The 22,643-nt window shown below is 40.3% G+C and overlaps 5 protein-coding genes across 7 annotated transcripts; 2 read left to right on the top strand and 3 right to left on the bottom strand.

Annotated features, from left to right (window-relative positions):
* Positions 1-6: 6 nt before the first annotated feature.
* On the bottom strand, positions 7-9,593 carry LOC110179482 (uncharacterized). Of its 2 annotated transcripts, none has more exons than XM_086835557.1 (4): positions 9,342-9,593; positions 7,774-9,179; positions 7,195-7,335; positions 7-2,464 (listed from the first exon to the last, which is right to left on the bottom strand). In XM_086835557.1, exons 2-4 carry the CDS (start codon positions 8,698-8,700, stop codon positions 2,393-2,395), a joined length of 1,140 nt encoding a protein of 379 aa, XP_086691683.1. In that variant the 5' UTR covers positions 8,701-9,179; positions 9,342-9,593; the 3' UTR covers positions 7-2,392. The 2 variants fall into 2 exon arrangements, with proteins under 2 accessions (XP_086691683.1, XP_086691684.1); XM_086835558.1 differs by having other exon boundaries at positions 9,238-9,572.
* On the bottom strand, positions 2,725-6,813 carry TRAM (translocating chain-associated membrane protein 1). The gene is made up of 2 exons (XM_020947056.2): positions 5,885-6,813; positions 2,725-4,574 (listed from the first exon to the last, which is right to left on the bottom strand). The coding sequence occupies exon 2, from the start codon at positions 4,516-4,518 to the stop codon at positions 3,412-3,414; it is 1,107 nt and encodes a 368-aa protein (XP_020802715.1). The 5' UTR covers positions 4,519-4,574; positions 5,885-6,813; the 3' UTR covers positions 2,725-3,411.
* MED22 (Mediator complex subunit 22) lies at positions 9,237-13,962 on the bottom strand. Of its 2 annotated transcripts, XR_002319394.2 has the most exons (6): positions 13,682-13,952; positions 13,507-13,608; positions 13,131-13,449; positions 11,076-11,812; positions 10,828-10,934; positions 9,237-9,671 (listed from the first exon to the last, which is right to left on the bottom strand). XR_002319394.2 is itself a non-coding variant. In XM_020947058.2 (3 exons), exons 1-3 carry the CDS (start codon positions 13,791-13,793, stop codon positions 13,232-13,234), a joined length of 432 nt encoding a protein of 143 aa, XP_020802717.1. In that variant the 5' UTR covers positions 13,794-13,962; the 3' UTR covers positions 12,965-13,231. The 2 variants fall into 2 exon arrangements, 1 of the variants encoding a protein (XP_020802717.1); XM_020947058.2 differs by lacking the exons at positions 9,237-9,671; positions 10,828-10,934; positions 11,076-11,812 and having other exon boundaries at positions 12,965-13,449; positions 13,682-13,962.
* LOC110179480 (uncharacterized) lies at positions 10,382-13,296 on the top strand. Its single transcript, XM_020947053.2, has one exon. The coding sequence runs from the start codon at positions 10,502-10,504 to the stop codon at positions 11,846-11,848; it is 1,347 nt and encodes a 448-aa protein (XP_020802712.2). The 5' UTR covers positions 10,382-10,501; the 3' UTR covers positions 11,849-13,296.
* A 237-nt stretch (positions 13,963-14,199) lies between the features above and the next one.
* Lztr1 (Leucine zipper like transcription regulator 1) lies at positions 14,200-19,997 on the top strand. The gene is made up of 5 exons (XM_086835559.1): positions 14,200-15,282; positions 15,441-16,859; positions 16,994-17,169; positions 17,237-17,415; positions 17,479-19,997. Exons 1-5 carry the CDS (start codon positions 14,363-14,365, stop codon positions 17,881-17,883), a joined length of 3,099 nt encoding a protein of 1,032 aa, XP_086691685.1. The 5' UTR covers positions 14,200-14,362; the 3' UTR covers positions 17,884-19,997.
* Positions 19,998-22,643: the final 2,646 nt, after the last annotated feature.

Below are 22,643 nucleotides of genomic sequence, written 5' to 3' on the forward strand. Positions count from 1 at the left end.
AGCCTCTTTTGGTTTTTCATCTTTATTATTCACTTTAACAAGCAAAAACATTCAATATAGTGTGTGTTGTGTATGTTTTTTTTTATGTCGCCGGATATCTTTGGTTTTTTTGTTTTTATTTCTTGTATACATGGACTTAGTTTAGCTTTCTTTGCAAATTAGTGATAACATATACATATATATGGAGGATATATCCCGCTCGTAAATGCAAGCCTTATACTTTGCGTTACATATTTTGTTGTATATATATATATATGTATATATATATATTGTATGTATATATTAAGTGTGTGTGTGTGTGTGTGTTTATGTTGAGCAAATCAATTGTGTTGCTGCGAGTGTGCCGCGCCCGATATCTTACGCTATATAATAGTTGCTTCTCTGGATTTGTTTTCTTATGTTTTCTTGTTTGCTTTTTAAATATTACGCTTACAAAAATACAGATCATCTCAAATACTTGTCAATGCTTCACAGTTATACACAGTTATATAGACTCACAATACACAGTAATACACGGTTACATACGGTATAGTACCCCCCAATCCCCCCCACCACCCCGATATATGCCTCACGAAACTCGGAACTCTTTCTCCAGATCATCATTGCTAATTCATGATACCATTATACCAGGTAGTCTGTGCTCGAAAGGGTTCTGTGTGCATGATCCAACTATGTTTGAAAGGTGGTATCGGAGCGATAATTGCTCTCTTTTGAGGACGGTATTGCTAGTGCTAGCTCATGGCGCTCTGGGAGCTAAGAGAGAGTGAGAGAAAGCTGAATATGTTTTTTCGTCCTCCTCCTCCTACTCAGTACTGTGTGGAAAAATTGGCCCTTATTTGGACAACAGAAATATGACTGTTGTTTTTGCCGCAAGAAATATAAGATTGAAGGTAGGAAAAAAATAATTAGTGTGTATAAAAAAAAACCTAGTTTTAAACTCAATAATTTGAAATTTGATTATTAAATAATTACATTTCAAAAATACAAATCAAACTCGAATTATTACAAATGGTGACTTTAAGCCGCTTGCACCTTCTTGGGGTTAATTTACACACTCTCTTCTGATCCTCTCGCTTGCACTCACTTGTTGGGGCACTGCCTTGTATAACGGTATCATGCTCCAATCGATCGTCTTCTCCCTCCCCCTTTTACATCTTCTTCATCCGCATTCGGTTTGCGAAGCTTATTTTTTGGGTGCTGCTGCAAGCTGTGCAGAATTTAGCCTGGATTAGACTTGAAATCCAGGTGTAAATGCATCGGCGGCTTCTTCTCAATGTTTTTTTTATATTGTATGTATTTATGTGCTGGATTTATTCAAATTCCAGAAGCACTGCACTGCGAAAAAAAATACTCTTATTTCTGGACGTTTTCATTTGATTTTTGAGTGTGGTGTGTGTGTGTGTTCCTTAAGCCTGAAGATGCCACCGAAAACTAATTTATGTATATTTTTTGTATACGATTTTTAAGTTTTTTTTTTTCAAATTAAATATTTTTACTGGCACAGTGCGACTCAGAGCTGCAACAAGAGATCGATCTAAAGGTGGTTTTAAAATTATGCTAACAGCTCTGGCTCTCATTTTACAATTCTTTTTTATTTTTTCGTTTTCTTAGGTAAAAATTAGGTTTAAAAAAAGCTCGCTTTAGTTTTTAAAAAGTATATAATATATATATTTTTAGACGTTAATGAATTCTTATGTTTTCTTTTTCTTGCATATGTATGTTTTATATATATATTTTACTAAGCCCTCACAGCTCCGAACCGCACACACTAGTTTTTTTTTCCGAGTGACAAATGGAAAACTTATCCCAACTCAATTGATCGGCTTACGGCTTTTGCATATTTTATATATAATATGTATACATATATATTTAGTATATATCTTTATATATTATGGAAACAAGCATACACACAATCGCACTCTCAGGCACACACCAAGACGCACACACAACCCAGGCAAAGAGTTTTTTCGGAAAGGGAAAACGAAAAATTTAAGACGGACAGACTTTCGAAAAACGAGTTTTGAAAATTACAACAAAAATTAACTCACTTGTGTTGTTGTTTCAGAAACAGTCTTCATTGTTTTTTTTGTTTTCTTTTCTTCTTTTCTTTTTTTATTGTTTCATTTTCCGCTTGCCATTTCTTGTTTTGGGTAAAAGTGGAAGAACGAAACATAACAGTGAAAGTGGCTTTTTTTAGCTTGGCTTTTGGACAGCTTTGATAAACCAATCTGATCCTTAAATATACGTGTGAGTTTGTGTCTGTCTCAAAACGGAAGGAAATCCCAAGGATTTCGGATCGCTAAGCTTATAACCAAAATAAAAACCATTAAGAGTTGGTTTGAAGAATAAAGATTAAACGTTAATAATCGTAAATCATCTAGACGAGCTCCAATTAATCGTCGTCAGACAAATTAGTGGTGGTCAGCAAGGTGGCATTATCCTCGGCGCCCTGCTCCTCGATATCCTGAAAAAATATATATAATTATTAAATATTTTATAAAAAATGGATTTTTGTAGTCTAAAAACACCTATATCTTATACTAGTTAAGCAAACAGGCTTAAATATACAAGTGTTTTTAGACAAAAATCAATAACTTTTTATAATAACTCTGACATTCCAGTTGGGAATTATAGTACATATTCTCTGAAAATACATTTTTTCCCTAACATTCTAATTGGAAATTATAGTACCAAGTCCCCTTAGAATAAAACATTTTCCAATCATTTCAGTTTTCTTATACAAAATATATATTTTCATATATTTAGCAAATATTTTCTTGCTTCGTTACAATCTTTTCATCATGTTCTTGTTCATCTTCACTCATTCATCTTTCTTTCTTTTTTGTGTTTTTTTTTTAGTTTTATAAAAAATAGTTTTACATGCAAATAGGACGATCGGAAATTGTTAAATCATTCAGTATTCAGCAATTGAACAATTTACTTGCTACAAGGAAGAACAATTACAAAAAACACACGTTACAATAATAAGCATTAGTTTCTTTTTTTTTTTTTTTGATTTTCTTCTTTTATGTGTATGTATAAAAATAAAAAAATTTATTTAAAAAAAAAAATGATGTAAACTTAAAATGAAACAAAACATTTAGGCTAAGAAATAGTTTCTTGTTGTGTGTGTGTTGTTGTTGTTGTTGTTGTGGGTGTGTTGGTGTTGCGTTGAGGAAGTAAATGCAGCAGAAATGTTTGCAGTAGTTTTGGAGCTAATCGAGATTTACAAAAACAGGTGGAGCCGTGCTTTACAATCGTCTATAACTAGCTATTCTAGGCTCCTTGTCCATGGTGCTGCTCTCTCTTTCTCTTTCTCTCTATCTCTCTCTTTCTCTCTATATCCTTTTTGTGTTTCTCTGTAGATTGGAAGTGTGCGGAAGATTTTGTTGCTCTGGAGGAGTAGCTCTCTCACTTGAGCTTCTGCTTGACGGGACTGGGCGAAGACTGATCCGCCTCGGGCAGATCGCTCTCCTTCTTGCGCTTCACCTTGTCCTTTGGCGCCTTCGATGGCTTCTTCGTCTGCAGCGCCAACTTAGCCTCTCGCTTAGCCTCCTTCTTGGCCTCCCGCTTGGCCCTCAGCTGCTCCGTGATGAAGGAGAAGACGAGGTAACCCTGCAGGGCGATTAGACCGCCAAGAGCCAGCAGGGATCGGAATCCACCGATGCCATAGTGCAGGGTGAGCACACCAATCACCGAGGTGGCAAAGCGAATAAGGAAGAAGACGCCATTGTTCACCACACGCAGCTTGGCCAGTCGCTCCTCGCGATCAAAGACACCAATCAGCTGGAAGATGTGCGACAGCAGCTCGCTGAAGTAGTGCAGGGTCAGCAGGACCAGGGCCAGACGCTGGAAGCTCAGTGTGTAGGCCAGGACGATCAGGGTGAAGCCACTGATCGAATGGATAATCTTGGGCTGTTGCTCCTCCTTGGTCTTGATCTTCTGGAAATACAGCTCCGGCAGCATATGCAGATAGTACGCCAGCTGAACGATGAAGTAGAATTTGTGCAGGAAGCTCATCGGATGGTCGGGGAATCCCTCCCACAGTTGAGCAACCTGACCCAAATAGCCCTCCTTGAGCACCACATGGGCGCCCCAGACGAAGGACAGCAGGTAGAAGGCCACAAGCTGGCCGGACTCGTTAAAGCGGGCCAGCTTGAATTTCGACAGATGCAGCTTTTTGCTAATCTTGTCCAGCACAAACTCCTGGATGATGGCGTGCATAATGATGCAGGTGAGCGTGTAGAAGAATATCGCGCAATAGTCCTTGATGCCGGCAATATAGGTGTAGGCCTTGCCATATGGCTGCTCTCGACTGGGATCCTCACCGCTGACATTGTGATGCAGCGAGATGAAGGCGCTGGCAAAGGCAGCCGTCGATTCGTTCATCAGACCCACAACGAAGACCATGGCCACGCAGGAGATGATATCGGCATGGTTCTGGATCACAAACTCATGACTTAGGATTGGTGGATTTTTGTTGCTGGTCTTGCGACCAAGTCCGGGCTTAATGGCCATCGTAGTGGCAGGAACAGGAGCAGGAGCAGGTGAGCAGGTGTTTCAAAAAGACGGTGCTGCAATACGAAAATGATATTAGTGTCTATTTGGTTTATGGTGGGATTTTTGTGCTGTGTAGTTTGATGTTTTTGGTTATTGGAATGGGCATCTCATTATTTCTTTAAAAAAAAACCTATAGAATGGGTTCAATGGAAACCTTAAAACCCACTTTTAGTATCAGGTTCAACAGATAATCAGTTTTAAGGACTTTGTGCCCTATTTTTATATTCCTTTTTGTCTCATTTTAATTTTAATTATTAAAAAACACTTTGAGTAATACATTTAGGCTGTTTTTTAATATTATTTTTTGGTTAAACCCTTATATAAATTTAATAAAATCTATTATCACTTCCTGTTTCTATATATTTAATCCCAAATTTGAAAAACTAACCCTACAATATGCTTATCTTGGGCTTATAGCCTTGATTGCTGATATCAGACCTATCCTAATGCTATTACAAGTTCCTAGAATGGATAGATAATACCACCCAACAGAATCCATTAAATATATGCACACTATTGCTAAACTGCCTACGTTGCCTAAGTCTTGGATTCATTAAATATTCAAAAATCACTAATCTCTTGGATTATATGTTCTGTTTAATTTGATCAGCTTTCTGTATAACATACCACAAATTTTTTATTACAAAATTAATTATTTATAAAAATTAATAATTAACTAAAAGTTTAGCTAAATCCCCTTTTGACTTAAAGGCCACGACTTTCTTAATATCAATATGCGCCTCTCCCACGAATCTGAAATCTGAGCTCACAGTAATCTACAGTTAAAGCTGCCACGACTTTAACCCAAAAACTTGTGGCGCATCCTTAGCACATACAACAACAACAACAACAACGAAAAAAAACCTCTGGAATAAGTGAAACCTCCAACTGGAAATGTGCCGTTTACTGGGCTATATATTGTAACTACATTTCGGTCACATGCAAAAATTTAATGCCACGAGTGATGGATGCACGGTTATCTGCGTGGGCGAACGTTATCTGTCAGGCGAGGCAGGAATGTAGGGATTAAAGCCCACTTAAGGGATAACTACTGTATTAAAGAGATGCTACATTCCAATAACAAAAACACAATTTGCCTTGTTGGCACTACACACACACACATGTATATATACGCGCGCGCGCACACACACGCACACATACGCGGGCAAATCCGCTAGCGCGCTCCCACACACACACGCACCATGGGCACACACACACACACACAGCAGAGACTGCAAGAGACACGCTGGCAAAATTTTGTGTTGTTGCGGCCACGGCCAGGCGAACACACACGCGTTTTCGTTGTTGCCACTTTTTTACTCACAGGATTTTCCGTTCCGTTCGCTGACGTACTTTCCACGTTGCAGTTTTCCCTTCCCGTAGAGCGTTTCGCACTCACTCGCAGGCACAGCGATAGAGTAACTGTCGTGCCGCCGCTGCAGGTGTTGGATCTGGAACTGAAATCGGACGCAGGCAGGGGCAGAAACCGAATCTGAATCTGCTCTGGGCGCTATTCGACGCTGCTCTGCTGCCGTTGCCGTTGCTGCTGCTGCTGCTGCGCTGCTCACCTGTGAGACGAGTCGAGTTGCCTCGCGCGGGTGCCTGTGTGTGTGTGTGTGTGCGTGCGTGTGTTTTGGGTTTCACTAATACCAGGGCTGGGGCACAGCAGAATATTTTTGCTTTGCCTCCATATGTTCACTTAACTTGCCACATTTCTCGCACCAATCCAGCACTGGTCGGAGTTTTCCGAATTTTCCCAACTCTCAGCTAGTTCCGTTTCTTTCCGCTGCTGTGCAGCCCTGGCAGCAGCAACGCCAAAGAAATTGCCACATAGCCGGCGAAAGCCTGCTCTCCCTTTCGCTCTCGGCTGCCATCGGCTCTCTTCGGGCCAATGTCGTCGTCTGTTTCTGTGACGTGTGAGACAAGCCAGGGCTGCTGCGCGGTCGTATTTGAGGCGAACCAGTTGCTGGCATTGTTGTTGTTATGTCAAAGTAGCCTTTTTAATCTTGATTATGTTCGCTTGACACTATTTCATAAATAACTCGCAGTGTTGTGCACTTTTTAAGTCAAGTTTTTGTCGATTTCTGGCACACTTTCCCCAGATGAGTGGAGCAGCCCTGGTACATACGACAAAGCCAGGGCGGCGCAGCAGGTGACAGTTGGGCGCGCAGCTTGAAATGGCACGGAACCAGTTCACTTTTTAGTAGGATTGAAAACGGTTCTAAACGGTTGGCGCGCATTTTAAAATTAACACTTTCAAATTGGCAAATTAAATGTTTATGAAACATTAATTAATTCCTTGCTTAACACACACTTCACTTGAGTTATTTAAACACAAAAAATACGTTTAAATGGACTCGTTACACACGGTTCGCGAAACTAAAGCGAGCGCGTTTTCAAATTAAATATTAAAATCATTTTACGGCAAGCAATTAAATGCGAGCTAAGTTTAACACAATTAGCAATGTAAATTGACTAGTTTAATGGATAAAAACCACAACCCGTAGGGAGGGAGGGAGACCCTGTAAGTGGCTCAAGGTCGTTGCTGCCACCCTCCTTCCGGGCGAGTGGTTTTTTATTATTATTTTTTCTTTTTTTTTGTTTGCCAGCAAATTAATTGCATTTTGTACTCACGTTACGGTTCCGCTTACGGACGGAGGAGACGATGGTGCGCTTGTTGCGTGCCACCAAGCAGACCGTTATGATCAGAATCACACCGATGAGGGCGAAACCCAAAAGAGCGGGCAGCAGCACGCTATCCTCGGCCTTGTAACCCTGCGAAAAATAAGACCGGATTTTTAGTGGTTTATTAATAAAGAAAATCGACCCAAAAAAGGATACCATGGCACTCAAGGGGGAAAGGTCAATCGAATTTGGTTCATAGGTTAATGGGTACTGTAGTAAAAAAGATGTGTAAGAGTGTCTATGTCAAGGGGGTTTCTATAAAGAGTATATTCTTAAATTCAGGATAATTATTAATAGTTAATAGCTTCGTATCAGAGATATTAACTTTATAATCATCTTAGAAAGCTGCATCCTAAATATCTTTCTAATTGCTTTAAGGGTTCTTGAGATTTCTGGGGTCATAGAATCGGACTGGGACTTAAGAGTATTCAAATACTACAAAGTTACTTCTAACATTTCCCATAAACCCCTCGTCTCCTTGAGTGCAGGGTAACCTCTAGAGGAGTCACGCCATTGCGTGTTACTTACGGTCCATTGGAAGTAGGTCGAGGGATCGATGTAGGCCCAGTGCGTCTTGATCCAGGCACTGTTGCTGCGATTATTCTGGGCTGCTGTCTGCTCCTCGTCCTGAATTGATTGTGTCTGCATCTTGGAATCCTGCTGTCCGATGCCGGGTTGGTATTGAGCTCCTTGGGTCTTGGCCAAAACCGGTGGCATAATGGGTTTCTTGGCGGCGGATTTCAGCAATGGAACCTGGATAATGCGCGTGGTGATGGTGGTGGCCGGTGCCGAGTATCGGGGAGTGGTCACTGGCTCCTTGGTGGTGGTAGTAGTTGTCGTGGTGGTGCTGCTAGTTGTGGTTGTAGTTGGAGCTGGTGTGGTTGTCGTGCTCGTTGTTGAGGTTGTGGTGGTGGTGCTGCTGCTGCTGCTGCTCGAGGTGGTGGTGGTGGATGATGCCAGGGTATTTGGAGTAATAGAATTGGCATTAGTTTTGTTCAAACGAAGCACAAACTGCTCCACGCCATTCCGATTGACAATCTGCACATTACGTCCCACATTCTGCTGCAGCAATGGAGATCCTGTGGGCAATGTTGGATTACCTGCTGTGTCGCCACCGCCTGCTGCAACGCCACCGCCTCTCTGTGGGCTGTGGATCAGTGCTGCCTTAGTTTTCAAAAACCATTCCGTGGGATTTGGCAGACATTCGGCGGAGACCAGGAAGGGTATTAGCACGGCTCCAATAATCACGGTGCACACGAAAATGAGTCCTAGATAGGCGAAGAAGGAACGGCGACGTCGCTGCCCTTTGACCTTGGTGCCGGACGAAGATGAGGATGAGGCTCCTCCAGCGGAGCGTCCATTACCGGATAGCTTTCCCTCAATGCGGAAATCATCATTTTGTGGCAGTATCGTGTACTGCAGACTATTTTCGCCGTGTCTTATGGTTTTATACATGGCTAACGGTTAAGGATTAATCAAGGAAGTTAACGGTAAATAAGCTTATGGCGGAAGCAGATTCTTCTCTCTTTCTCTCTCTCTGAGAAACTGAGTGAAAGATCTTTCACTGGAGATAATTACGCTCCCTTTTTATAGTTTTTAGGGTTTATCCTTTTTTCAGTAGCTTTTATGTGTAGCTTCTTGTTTATTCTTATTATCTTCTCCGTTCCTTTATTGCAGTTCCTTCTTTTCTGTAGTTTCTTTAGTCTAATTTGCGTTCCTTTCTTGGTTTCTTTTTTTAGTGTTTATCACATGGATGGTTTTCTAAGCTTCTTAATTAAATTAAAACTTCAACGAACAGCAATTTTAAGCAATATTTTCCTTAACGTCTCCTTTAATTTGATGTATTTTCTTCTGCTTTATTGTTGTGTTGTTTTTGTATTTCTTCTTCAATTATTCCTCTCCACTGCGTCCTGTTGTCCTGTTTTTTGTTGTTCCTGGAAATGCAGTTTGGTTCACTTATTTTGCTGCTGCTTTTACCTTTCTCTCACTCACTCTTTGTCTCACTCTCCCTCTCTTTCTTTTGCTCCTTCTACTTTCCCTGTGCGTTTTGTTGTCGCGCACAGGTAACAAACGGTAAATACTCAATATTCGCTCACCTTTGCTTTTTCTGCAGCTGCAAAGCTAATTGGGAAATTGCTTAATTATCGTCGTCGTCTTTTATCTACGATTTATAATGCTAAATTAATGGAATAAGCTCCTCCTCTGCGCGTCCTTTACAAACAGGAAAAACTATGCGAATGTTGTTGTCCTTCGCGGAGAATATTGTTTTTGTTCCTGTTCCTGCTGCCGATGCTCCTTGCGCACTAAATTTTATGTTTTTATTGATTAAGCGCTTGTTGTTTTTCGACGCAGGCGCTTAACCGACAGGCTTTCGGATCAGTGTTGGTTAAGGCTTTTGAAACAAAGGACCTTTTTTATACCGTTTTCTGTATTGGAAAATAAGATTTAAATCAAAGCAAAATAAATTTACTCACATTAAAATATATAAATGTTGTATAAATATTACAGAAATACAGAAAGAAGTCAACTTTAGAAAGCCAAAGTTTGAAGTTATTTACTAAGATACCTTGATTGAGTATAAATATCATAATCTCTCACTTGGTATATTCAAAACTATTTACAAATGGCCTTTAAAATCATGAATCACTATCTCTCCTGGCCCTCTATCAGACAGTTATTATTGCCTACAAATCCCGGAATTATAATGCTTTGCAGATAAGTTCATGGGGAACTGTTACCGCAATACTATTACCCCTTATTATTCCATAATTATATTCTAGTTCTTTAGATCTTTATGAGACTTTGTGCCCAAAGTAGTCAGCAGACTTTGAACCAGAAGATAACTTCGGCGGCAAACCCGACTATCTACAGATTGTTATCGAATATTCCTAATGGATTGCGCACCTTGCTAATGGATCAATCAGAAAATTGCGATCGCAGACAGATCCAGATTTACGAGGTAGTCATATAGTGGTCGTCGTAAAGCCTCTAACAAAACTGGTTGCGCCGATAAGCCGGAAACGAGGGGGTGTTGAAAAAAAGGGGTTTATCGGTAGCTTATCGGTGGGGAAGGTTTGATAAGCGACGACGGTAGCCGAAGAAGCATATTCCTAGCACAATCTGGAGCAGGCCCACAGTCACGTAAAGTAGGCCAAGCGGTCAACAACATTTATAGTTCTCCCCCAAAGATTCCTGCAGATCTTTAAAGGATTTCAACTAACAAGGATATATAAAGAACCATCTGTGATCTCCAAACATGGTGTTCCTTTTAGCCTTCGGCCTGATCTTTGGCATTCTTTGGACTCTGATTAGTTTAGTTCTTAAACTCCTTGGGCTGAAGCCTCCTTTGATTTTCGACAAATACCCCTTGAAGGGTATCTTCTATAGGGTCAAATTTGGTCTGGCTTTATTAGTCCTGCGACGCCTGCGATATCGTATATATAGGAGAAACGAAGATGTATTGGGCTCCGAAGAGCACTTGGCAAAAATCGACAGACCCCAGGAACTGAGCACCGATCCCAAAAGCTACGATGTGGTCAGTTTTATGGCTGCCAATAAGGAGGGTCAAAAATTGATGGTTACCTTGGAGCGACGAAGGCGAGGAGTCCTTAAGGCAGCTCTCTACCTTTGGCTGCCAGAACGGGGATTACTTAGCTCGCCGAATCTGCCGGACATGATCCATTTCACCACTGAGGATGGCAAGGAGAGCAGCGAATTCCAGGGCGGAGGTTTCCATGTATATCAGGAGGAATCCATGAAGGTGTGGAGGATTAAATACGAAGGTGTTGTGAGAAGCCAAGGAGATGAAGAGAAAACAACGCAGGATTTACCTGTGAGCCTGGATTTGCGTTTCAAGAGCTCCTCCACGGAACACTTTGATTATAGCCGTGACTTGAGTTCCTCTTTGATTGCCGATTCCATAGCTAGAGAGGCCTGGAATGAGAGGTTCTACAGCCTGATTCGTAGTGTCAATCACATCATGGAGCGACGAACCCACTATGAACAGAATGGTGAGCTCTCTGGCAAGCTCAACCTTGAGGGAAAGGAGATTCCGCTGAAAATGCTGGGCTTCCGTGATCATGGCTTTGGCACTGAACGTTGCCTCAGCTCCATCAATCGATATGTTTACTTTGCTCTATTCCTGGACGATGGCAGCAGTATGGTGGTGGGTAATCTCAGTCAACCATCCTTTTTCCTATCCTCCCTGAAGGTGGGCTATGTCTGCACTCCTATGGGTAAATATCAACCGCTGACTTGGAGTAATTTTGAGCTCTATTCCTATGGCGAAAAGGGAACACCGCCACAGCATCAGAACTTTATAGTTCGCACAGAGGAAAAGGAGTATCTTGTCCAGATCCAGGAGGAGGCATCCGCTGTCCGCTATGTGGGCGGTGACTGGGATTCAAAGGTCTTCAATCAGTTTGTGTCCTGTACGGTGAATGGAGTGGCAGGACAAGGACATGCCGAGTTCCTTTATCGACACAAGGGCGGCAGACCCGAAGAAATAGCCGCCAAGGATCCCAGTTGGTATCAGGAGATTAAACGATTCGAACGAAGTTTGACGCTGCTGGATGAGAAGGAGGAAAGAGACTTTATCTTCTAAGACATACAACATTTTTTTTATTAAATTTAAGTTTTTATATGTGGGGGAAGAGTGTAAACAATAAAATACATTAATTATACATGGTTAAAATATAAATTTCAAAGAAGTAGTTTCAGGACTATGGACTTGACTTATATAAATATTTGCCTTATCATGTTATTTTTATACAAAAAAAAAATGCAATTGTTTTTAGTCAACTTCAAGTGGCTTTCGCTGATTTAATCTCCTATCAAAGCCAAATTTAGTTCCATTCAATCGAATCATTATTCAATAAAATTCCACTGGGAAACAAAACTAAATAGTCACCTAGCGAAGGCCATCTATACCATCAGGTGCAGCTGCAATCGAATTGGAATCGTTGTTATCTCATAGACTGCTCTGTTTCGATAAGGAAGATTAGCAAATCAATTGGGGATTTGGGATTGGACCCCCCCTGGAGAGAAGAAGAGGTTTCAGAGAGCACTTGAAACGGGCATGGATCGACAGGGATTAATCGACAATAAATTAGCATGCCGAGAAGCGGATAAGATTGTTCAAGTATTTCGGGTTTTCTTTCAATAAATAATAACTTTATCGGTGCTGCAAAAGACAACGATGGCTGGCTTATCACCTCGACGCAAGTCCCTGAAAAACCAAGAAACCAGGTGTCACAGCCTTAGGTTCAGATGGCTTTACACATAACTTTAATAATATTAAGTTTCTGGGAATTTCCAACAGATTTTCTGTTAATTACCGACCTGCCTTAAAGTCAATTTATAGTTGTGACCCCTAAAAGTTCGTATGTTTGTATATATCTCCCCATATCTGTGCCAAAAAAACATGTCCCACCGATAAGGCGGTCGTCTGTTGATAGCATACAGATATTGTGCACCGATTTAACCTGAATTTGTGTAGATAGGGCTTTAGTTTGAGCAGAATTACGTTTTGCAGAATTCTACCTAGGTTTTAAAGCACTCCCATATCTCTATGGGCCAAGTGGGTTTTCTCTTTAAACTTCATTTTAATATATTCGTAGCTAGATTAAGCTGAAACGATAGAATCATCTTTGAATTTAATGATTTCTTTAAATGGGTTTACTCTGAAAATGATAGAAACAGACGAGGAACTCAAGAGGTTATGGAAAACAAATACTTTAATATTAAAAAACCTTAATCTAAACTTCTATGGGGACAAAGCTTGCTTGAGACGTGTATCTTTCATTTGGAGGCCTTAGTGAATAACTCAATTTTGTCAAAATACGTATGGGCCAGTGATAGGTACAAAATATAAAATAAAGAATTACCGGTAAAAATCTGTTTGCCATCAAAATCACGAATATAAAAGCTCCTTTTCAGAAATCAGCCATTAAGCATACGTTTTCATCTCGTTTTATATTCATTTAGGCTACTTGAATATGCTAGTGTAGTACTCCTCTTCCAGATCGTACAGATCCATGGCCATTTCGTCCCTCAATTTCATTAGCTTCTTGTCGCATTCGATTTGCGTGGCCCGAAATAGTTGCGAGTTATTTGTGATGGCCTCATTAACAGAGTGGAAATCGTTGAGGATGAGGTATTGCTTAAGGTCGGCCACTAGTTTCATTAAAGACTCACCAGCGCGAACTGAAAAACGTATATATATTTAATAACAAGTTCCCGGCTCTTATACCATAAACCTACCCATATTCGCCGCCCGCACTTGCATTTCCAGGGCATCCTGTTCGCATTGTGTTGTCTTGGAGATTTGGCTGTGACTTTCGCGGCGGGCTAGCTTAAGGATTTCTGAAAAGGGTTTATAGTTTAGGAATTAGATTAGATTAAATAACTAAAGACAGCTCTAATTCCAATATTTTACCCTCAAAGTTCTCTAGCATGCTGCGAACATCATCTTTTAGGCGGGCATTGTACGATTTTAGCAGAGCCTCTTTCGATTGCGGCAAAATTGTGGTTCTAGAACTGCTGGCCATTTTGCTGCTCTGTCTTTTTCGATTAAATAGTGACTTCAAGCACCAATTTAATCAATTACTTTCTTAATTTTGTTTATTTTATGCCAAAAACGCTATTTGTTTTGTTTTTTTCTTGCGGCCTGTGTTAGATATGACACTCAAGCAAACTAGAGATGAGATAGTAGCGATTGTAGATGCAAGGGAACTAGTTCTTTAAAATTAATGTGAAGAAATAAAAAGTGGGTAATAAATGTAACTTGTTAATTAATATTACATATTCTAAAATGTACATATACTTCAATTTTTTATTATTGATGTATATAATTAATTATATTTAAAAACAAACAAAGATATGCTAATAATAACATTGAACTAGTTCCGCCAAATGTGAATATTTTCTGTATGAGCCACTGCTTTTAACGGTTTCTCTTACTTCGGTCACACTCAACTGTATTCCTTTGACTAAACTCGCGAGTGTGTGTGTGTTGGTGAAAATTGAATTAACAAAAGAAAATAAAGAAAAATAAACTTGAGCTGGAATGCATTTATGCTAAAGTCAACGCATCCTCCCGACGACGTGTGATGCATTAATGCTAAAGTCGATCAGCGGCGGCGTGGCATCCACGGAAAGAGGAGGAAGTGGCGGCGGCGGCGGAGGTGGACCGGGAGCAGGCGGAGGCGGTGGCGCAGGCGGTGTCAGTGGTGGTGGTGGTGGAGGAGGCGGAGGCGGAGGAGGAGGTGCTGGAGCTGGAGCGAGTGGCAGTGGAAGTGGACCTGGAAGCGCCAGTGGAAGTGCCAGTGGAAGCAGAAGCGCCAGCGGTAGTGGGCGTGCCAGTTGTGGCCTGGGATCCAGCTCCATTTCAAGCGGCCTGAGTGCAGTTTGCGGATTCGTCAGCGGCGGTATCGTGGGCGGCGGAGGTGGTGACCGTGACCGCGACCGCGACCGAGATCGAGGCAGCGGCAGCGCCAGTGGCGGCAGCACACCCGCCGGCGTCCTCTATTGCCCCGCCTGCGTAGCGGCCGCCCAGCAACAGAACCCGAATCCCAGCCCTCAGCCCAGCCCACATCACGAGGGCTTCTTTTCGCGCAGCTCCAGCAAGTCGAGCAAGCGGAATAAGGCAAGGAAGAGTGCCTCCACGGCCGGTTGTTTGGACGCCCAGCACATACGCTCGAATCTCAGAATGTCTACGTCTAGTTCTATGAGGAGCACCCGTGGCGGCTCTGCCAGTGGTGGTGGCGGCGGTGGTGCTCCCCTGGCGGGCTCTTCGCATGCACCGGGCAGTAATTGCACTGGAGCTACTGGTGGCTCAGGCTCGGCCTCTGGTTCCGCTTCGGGATCCTGTGGCATGGCCTATGATGCAGCCAGCAATGCCAGCAGTGGCAGCGGCAGTGGCAAGGCCGCTTCGCCGGGCAGCTATAGCTGCAATGCTCTCAACGTGGACTTTTCGTCCTACACAGCAACACACCAATGGACCCGGATGCTGGAATGCGCCGAATTTGTGGGAGCCAAGTGAGTAGTGGTGTTGAGAAGGTAATCCTGAGGAGGTTTAAAGGCCTCTTGAGGGAAATCCACCTAGTTTAGGGTCAGGGAAGCCTAGCAGAAGTATTATTTATTCCTTTCCTGTGTCAGAAATCATAAATAATATGTTTTTAATCACCTTTTCACAGACGAAGCAAACACACAGTGGTTGCCTACAAGGATGCCATGTTTGTCTTTGGCGGCGACAATGGCAAGAACATGTTAAACGACCTCATACGCTTTGGTGTGAAGGACAAGTCCTGGGGCCGTGCCTGTGCAACGGGAACACCACCAGCGCCTAGATACCATCATTCGGCGGTTGTAGCCGGCAGTTCGATGTTCATCTTTGGCGGCTATACAGGCGACATACACTCCAACTCGAATCTGACCAACAAGAATGATCTGTTTGAGTACAAGTTCCAGAGTGCCATGTGGGTGGAATGGAAGTTCTCGGGACGTCAACCTGTGCCACGTTCTGCCCACGGGGCAGCTGTCTACGACAACAAAATGTGGATCTATGCGGGCTACGATGGCAATGCTCGATTGAATGATATGTGGACACTTAACCTGACTGGTGAGAACCATCAGTGGGAGGAGGTGGATCAGCAGGGTGATCGTCCACCCACCTGCTGTAATTTCCCCGTGGCAGTGGCCCGCGATGCCATGTACGTTTTCTCTGGACAAAGTGGCCTGCAGATAACCAATTCCCTGTTTGAATTCCATTTTAAAACCCGCACCTGGCGTCGTATTTCCAATGAGCCCGTATTGCGGGGCGCCACATCAGCACCCCCATCACGAAGATATGGCCATACAATGGTCCATCACGATCGATTCCTGTATGTCTTTGGGGGATCAGCAGACTCGACGCTGCCCAATAACTTGCATTGCTATGATCTGGACTCACAGGTGTGGTCGGTTATTCAGCCGGAGCGGAATTCGGATGTGCCCTCGGGCCGGGTTTTCCATGCCTCGGCCGTCATTGGTGATGCCATGTATATATTCGGTGGAACGGTGGACAATAGCGTGCGACGAGGTGACACCTATCGCTTCCAGTTCTCCTCCTATCCGAAGTGCACGTTGCGTGACGATTTCGGCAAGTTCTTCCAGGAGAAGCAGTTCTGCGACATTCAGTTTATTGTGGGCGCAGAGGAGATACGCATTCTGGCCCACATTGCCTTTGTGGCCGCACGGTCCAAGTATTTGAGGAACAAGATATTGGCCGCCCGGGAGGCGCGTCAACAGCAAATGGAGAAAGTGTATGGCGTGGGACAGGTGGACGCACAGGCCTTAAATACGGGAGCGGGCGGGGACCGCGGCCCAATGCTAGAGGTTCGCCTGGCTCATGCCTCACCAGAGGCCTTTGATATCATCCTTAACTACATCTATACGGATCGGATTGATCTAAAGGATTCTTATAGCAAGAACATCATCATACTCATTACGGACATTTACCAATTGGCGGGTTTGTTCACTATGCCGCGGCTGGCCCATGGCTGCATTCAGTATTTGGACTACAAGATCAATAAGCTTAATGTCCTGGAGGCACTCTACAATGCGGATAAGAGCAAGTGAGTGAATAACTTAAACTTTAAACTAGAAAAAGGAAAACCTCTTAAACTTCTACTTTCTGTATAAATACCATAAAAATCTAAATCTAAATCTTATCTTTCGATCCTCTAATATTTCTTTATTTCACCGCCAGCATAAAGATCATCAAGGATCATTGCATGCAGTTTATCATCAAAGAGGAAAACTTCACCGAGGTGGTCATGTCAAGTGAATTTAGCGATTTGGACAAGCCTCTGTTGGTGGAAATCATCAGAAAACGTTTGCATCCCAGCAAACTGGTAATGGATACCAGTTTTGAGTCCAATATAGGTAAAGTTGCTCTTTCTTTAAATTATATATACAGAAAATATATATATTAAACGTTTATTTTATGCAGGAACCACTTTGGAGATTGATCTGTGCCTCTTTTTGGAGTCAACTGGCAATGATTTCTGCGATATAAGCCTCATACTGGAGGATCATGTGATACCGGCCCACAAGTCTGTGTTATCATCACGTTGTACCTACTTCCAGGGCATGTTCCGTTCGTTCATGCCACCGGATAATACCGTCAATGTGAGTTCTGAATCCTAGATTATATATTTTCCCTTGTAATTGTAAAATTTCTTGCTTAAACAGATTCAAATTGGCGAAATTTCCCCCTCACTGGAGGCATTCCATTCGTTGCTTCGCTACATTTATTATGGCGAAACGAAAATGCCACCACAGGATGCACTGTATCTATTCCAGGCGCCCTGCTTTTATGGTTTGGCTAATAATCGATTGCATGCCTTTTGCAAATACTCACTGGAGCATAATATTACATATGAGAATGTATTGCAAACGCTGGAGGCATCGGACATTACCAAAATCTATGACATCAAGGAGTATGCCCTTAAGCTGATCGTTAAAGATTTTGCCAAGGTGGCCAGGCTGCCAAAGATAGCTGGTTTGTCGCGCGAACTGTTGCTGGAGATCATACGCGCTGTGGCCGATTCGCACGGCGAGTTTCTGACGCGGATCAATATCAATACAGATATCTGAAAACTGGTGCTGCTCCAGCCGGCATTGCAGTTGTTGCTCGCCTGGTTGCAAATCGGACGTAGCACGTAGTGCGGCAGTAGCGGTTGGCAGCGCCGAACGATCAAAACGAACGAAACGAACAAAACCCTCCATTTACATGCATTACCCATCGCCATCATCGAACTTTCATTGCAGAGATCACACGGATCAGCTCAGCTCCACGATGGGTCCTTAGAGGGGCCTAGAAAGTAGCGTCACAACAAACGCAAATTGTATACTTCATATTCTTATATATATATCGATATAAGGGATGTCTGAAAAAGGTTGATATTTAAAGCATTATTTGATATTTGCATAATATGAGTGATAATTCCATTTTCTGTTTGATATACAACCTTAATTTAATTGGAAAAAATACGAATTTTAAATAATTATCGATATTGTCGATATTTTAACGTTATATGCAATGATTTTCTATATTTAAAAATGTAAAACTTTAAAGTTAAGATTAATTTCTACATGTTACTGATCCTTTCTGACTTTTTTGATATGCATCCCTAATCGATATATATATGTATATATATATATATAATACCCCATGTATGTGTACACAAGTATTAACCTTAAAAATCGCACCTCAAAGCTAATCTATCCTTTTTGAAAGGCTTACACAAACCGTCATCCAAATACAGCTGAACTTCTGTTGCAGTAAAATCGAAAAACCAAGAGAAAGCAAGCATAAACTAGCTAAATATTTGGATGGTTTATATATACACTTTTTGATATTTCTTAAACTTCAAGCGAACTCTGTTTTACATTTTAAATATAAAGAAAAGATGGTAGATCACCCTAGCAAAACATTTCCCCCTCTCTAGCCCATAGCTAATAGATAAAGAAAAGCTAACAAACTTGCTAAATTTGTAAGACTTAGTTAAACAAAATTGTTAAACATGCGAAGTTCAACTGTATTTTGAAACAAAAAGAAAAAAACAAAAGAAATGAAGGCACATGCACAGCACAAAAAATATTATTCAATTGGCTGGAAGGCATAAAAGAGTCGAGAGACAGTGCAAGTTTTAGTACGTGGCAGTTGTAAGATGTGTTTGCCAATCTATATATAATTATTATATATAACTGAATACCCTTAAAGTGCTAAAGTTATGTTAATTTAAGTGTTTTATGTCCGTTTAACTGTATCAATCAATTAATTGTATCATAAATTGTTTAGGAATGATAGAAAACAATGATTTTTTGGGAAGAGTTCGATATATGAATCGATGTTCTGTTTTATTTATTAAACTGTGTCGAAGAAGAGAGAGAGAGACGAAGTTAACAAACAATTTTCAAGATGTTTTAAATAAAATAAATACAAAATACAATATTTTTTCTATAACTTTGATACTTTTCTATACTTTAAATGTAATTATTTACAATATTGTCAATGTATTGAATATTCCCTCTCTATATATGTTCAATAATTTTAATTTTAATGAAATCCTTTATTTATAAAGCCTTTTTAAGGGTATTCATAGCTTCGGCTGGCCGAAGCCTAACTAACCTTTCTTGTTATACTCCTTCTACCCAAGTACAACTTACTCGTTGATAAGAAACTAAATCTAATCGTACGAACTCGTATTTATATATTATACAAAACAAATATTATTATATACTATATAAAATGAAAGTCGTAAAAGTGGAAAAACAAAAACTATATATGGTTCTATGCTAACGAATGTCCAGTATATCCTCCTCCTTCACGTTCCATTATCATTATCCATTAATCATTATCTCCTCATCCATGTGAATCAACCCCGAAGACAAGAGAACGAACTCAAAGTTAACGTTTTTTGCCAAAATTTTGAATAAAATTGGAATATTTGATTTTTTTAAACGCTTTCAAACGATGCTTGCCCCCTGATAATTTCTCTTTTTTTTAATGTTAAATCTTAATTTATAAAAGTGATATAAATGCAATCCTGAAGTTCAGTTTGTTATTATTATGAATATTGTTAAGCAATATATTTTTTGATTTCATTTTCGAATATATTATATTATATTGTATTATTTCCCTTTAGTTGCTTTAGGAAAGAAAGTTGAGAAATAAAATATTATGATATATATACGCAAAAACAAAATATACCTCTTTTGTTGATCTATGCTAAATGGAAAATCTTTTTTTGTGGCTTTTCACAAACCAAAAAATACGCAAAAAGGAAAAATAATGGAATTTGTGGAAAAACACACACACACACAAGCTGAGCCCGGTTGCTGCTTCTGGTTTGGCATAGATAAATTCATTTCAATGGAATTAAAACAAAACAAAGGCTCCCAAAAACTGACTGAAACTGTAACCAAGGACGAGGACGAGGTGGAGGCAAAGTCCTGCCAGAGTTGTGCTTATCAAATGCAAATTACAAAATCAAATATGCCAGCGGCAGGCTATGGAGTCGAGTCGAGTGGGCGTCAAGGCCGGGATCTTCTTTTCGAGATGGAACTGCCACTTGCAGATACATCTGACAGTAAGCCGGCTGCCGGCTCCCGACTTGTCTCGAATTGAATTGAATTGGCCAAAAAGGGGAGCAGTGGAGCAGGGAAGCAGGGGAGCATCCTGTAGGCATTGCCCAGGTGAAGGTCCTTGTCTCTTCTCTGGTTGCATATTTATGAGGCCATTAGTGAGGGAGCCTTCTACTGGCTTCCCTTTTTTTATTGAGACTGGGACTCTTGGACGGATTGGTCAAGGTTTAAGTGCAGATTAGTGCAGTTTGGCAGCTGGGAATTCGATTAGCTTTGCATATCTATGAGATAAAGGTTCGGGAGAAGTATAAGTTGGATTATTGCGGAGGCACTTTGCAGATTATTGGGTAATTCTTTAAAAATATATAAACACTTAAGATATTTTAATATGAAATCAGAGAGAATTCCACAACATTCTGCACTCTTTAATTTTCTCTATCCATAAATCATTATTTTAAATAATGAAAAATCAAAGGAAAAGCTAAACTATTGCTACCTATCATCCATAAACCAATATGATTAATTAATAACAAAGTTAGACTCAAACACCTCACACTGTGTGATCCTAGCTACAATTTATAAATATTTAATTATTAATTAATAGGATTTTAATTGGCAATCGGAATATATAGCTTTTTGGCAGTCGCTGACTTTAAGAAATCATGCAAAAATTCCCATTCTTGAAATCTAAACCTATTGATATTTATATGGGATATTTTTTCGCTAAATCAAAGTTTAAAAATATCATAACTAAGCTGAAAATGCATTAATTTTAATTCGGAAAGCTTTTCTATGTTAGTTCTTATTAGGTTAATAAATCTGCATACTCAACTTAAAATTTAAAACGAGTCAAAAATTTTCAATTTTTTCTTTTGGTACAATTTTAACAATTTTAACCCCTTAAAAAATGTTAAAAAATTAAACAAAGATATTTTTCAGCCAAAGATAGCAAGATCGATTCAGCTGTTCATGCTGATCAAGAATATATATGATTTATAGGGACGGATATGACGTCTTCATAGCGTTTCAAGCCTCTGACTAAAATTATAATACCTTGCAAGGGCTTAAAAATAAGTATAAATTATGCAATTATTTTTATATGATAATCGAAGTTTAAAAATATCATAACTAACCCAAAAATGCGCTAATTTTAAATCGGAAAGCGGCACTATGTTAGTTTTTTGCAGGTTAACAAATCTGCATACTTAATTGAAAATTTAAAACAAGTTAAAAATTTTCGATTTTTCTTGGTACAATTTTAATAATTTTAACCCCTTAAAAAATGTTGAAAAACTAAAAAATGTATTTTTCTGCCAAAGATGGCTAGATCGATTCGGCTGCTCATGCTGATCAAGAATATATATGATTTATAGGGTTGGAAATGACTCCTTCACTATATTATGAGCTGGTGACTGAAATTATAATGCCATTGCAAGGGTATAATAATGTAGCAAAAAAGGATCAGTTGTGAAACTATCTTAAAGGTAAGTAATCAATATATGTGAATAATTTATAATTTTTATAACTCTGAGTAAACGTTTGTGTCCCCAAATACAAAATTGCATTATCAGTTTGAATTAAAATTAAGTAATGAGGTGTAAAAGCAATCAGGGAATTAATTGAAAAATGAATGCATAACTAGTACAGCTACATTCCTATAGTAGTTATATTCTTGATATAATTGTAATGATTTAGACTTACCCCACACGAAGTGAGCTTCTTCCTGGTTGTCCAGATGCATTCCATGATCAGGTGTTATATTTGGTATTGAAGAGCACAATTATTATTATTTCCACGATCATCACCATTACCATGATCAGTACCACTATTAATTATCACTGTAGATGTAAACACTTCGAAGGCCACGGACAGACTGATGCAAGTGCGGCGGCTGAGCCTCTATTTATACTCTGCGAGTAGAGAGATCAGAATGAGTGAGAGCGAGAGAGTAAGAGTTTAGAGTGTGGCAGAGAGAGTGGTAGGGAGTATAAGAAAGCTGTAGAGATCCACAGAGGGAGATGGACATACCGAGAGGGAGAGGGAATTAAGGATCATTTCCAAGGCAGCTATATTATATAGTCGATCGATTTTAATAATATTCAATCCGAAATTATAAAAATAACGCCAAATGGCTTTAAATTTCTATTTTCTATTTCTATTTCTCCAGATATTTCTCTGTATTATTAAGAAATAAAAAAAATATTTGTAAACCCTACTGAATTTCAACTCAATTTCCATTTAATATTCTTAATTTGATATCCTTTTGA

Source organism: Drosophila serrata, unplaced genomic scaffold (assembly GCF_035046125.1).
Source record: "Drosophila serrata isolate PLE 108 unplaced genomic scaffold, ASM3504612v1 contig_276, whole genome shotgun sequence".
In the NCBI taxonomy this organism is placed as follows: domain Eukaryota; kingdom Metazoa; phylum Arthropoda; class Insecta; order Diptera; family Drosophilidae; genus Drosophila; species Drosophila serrata.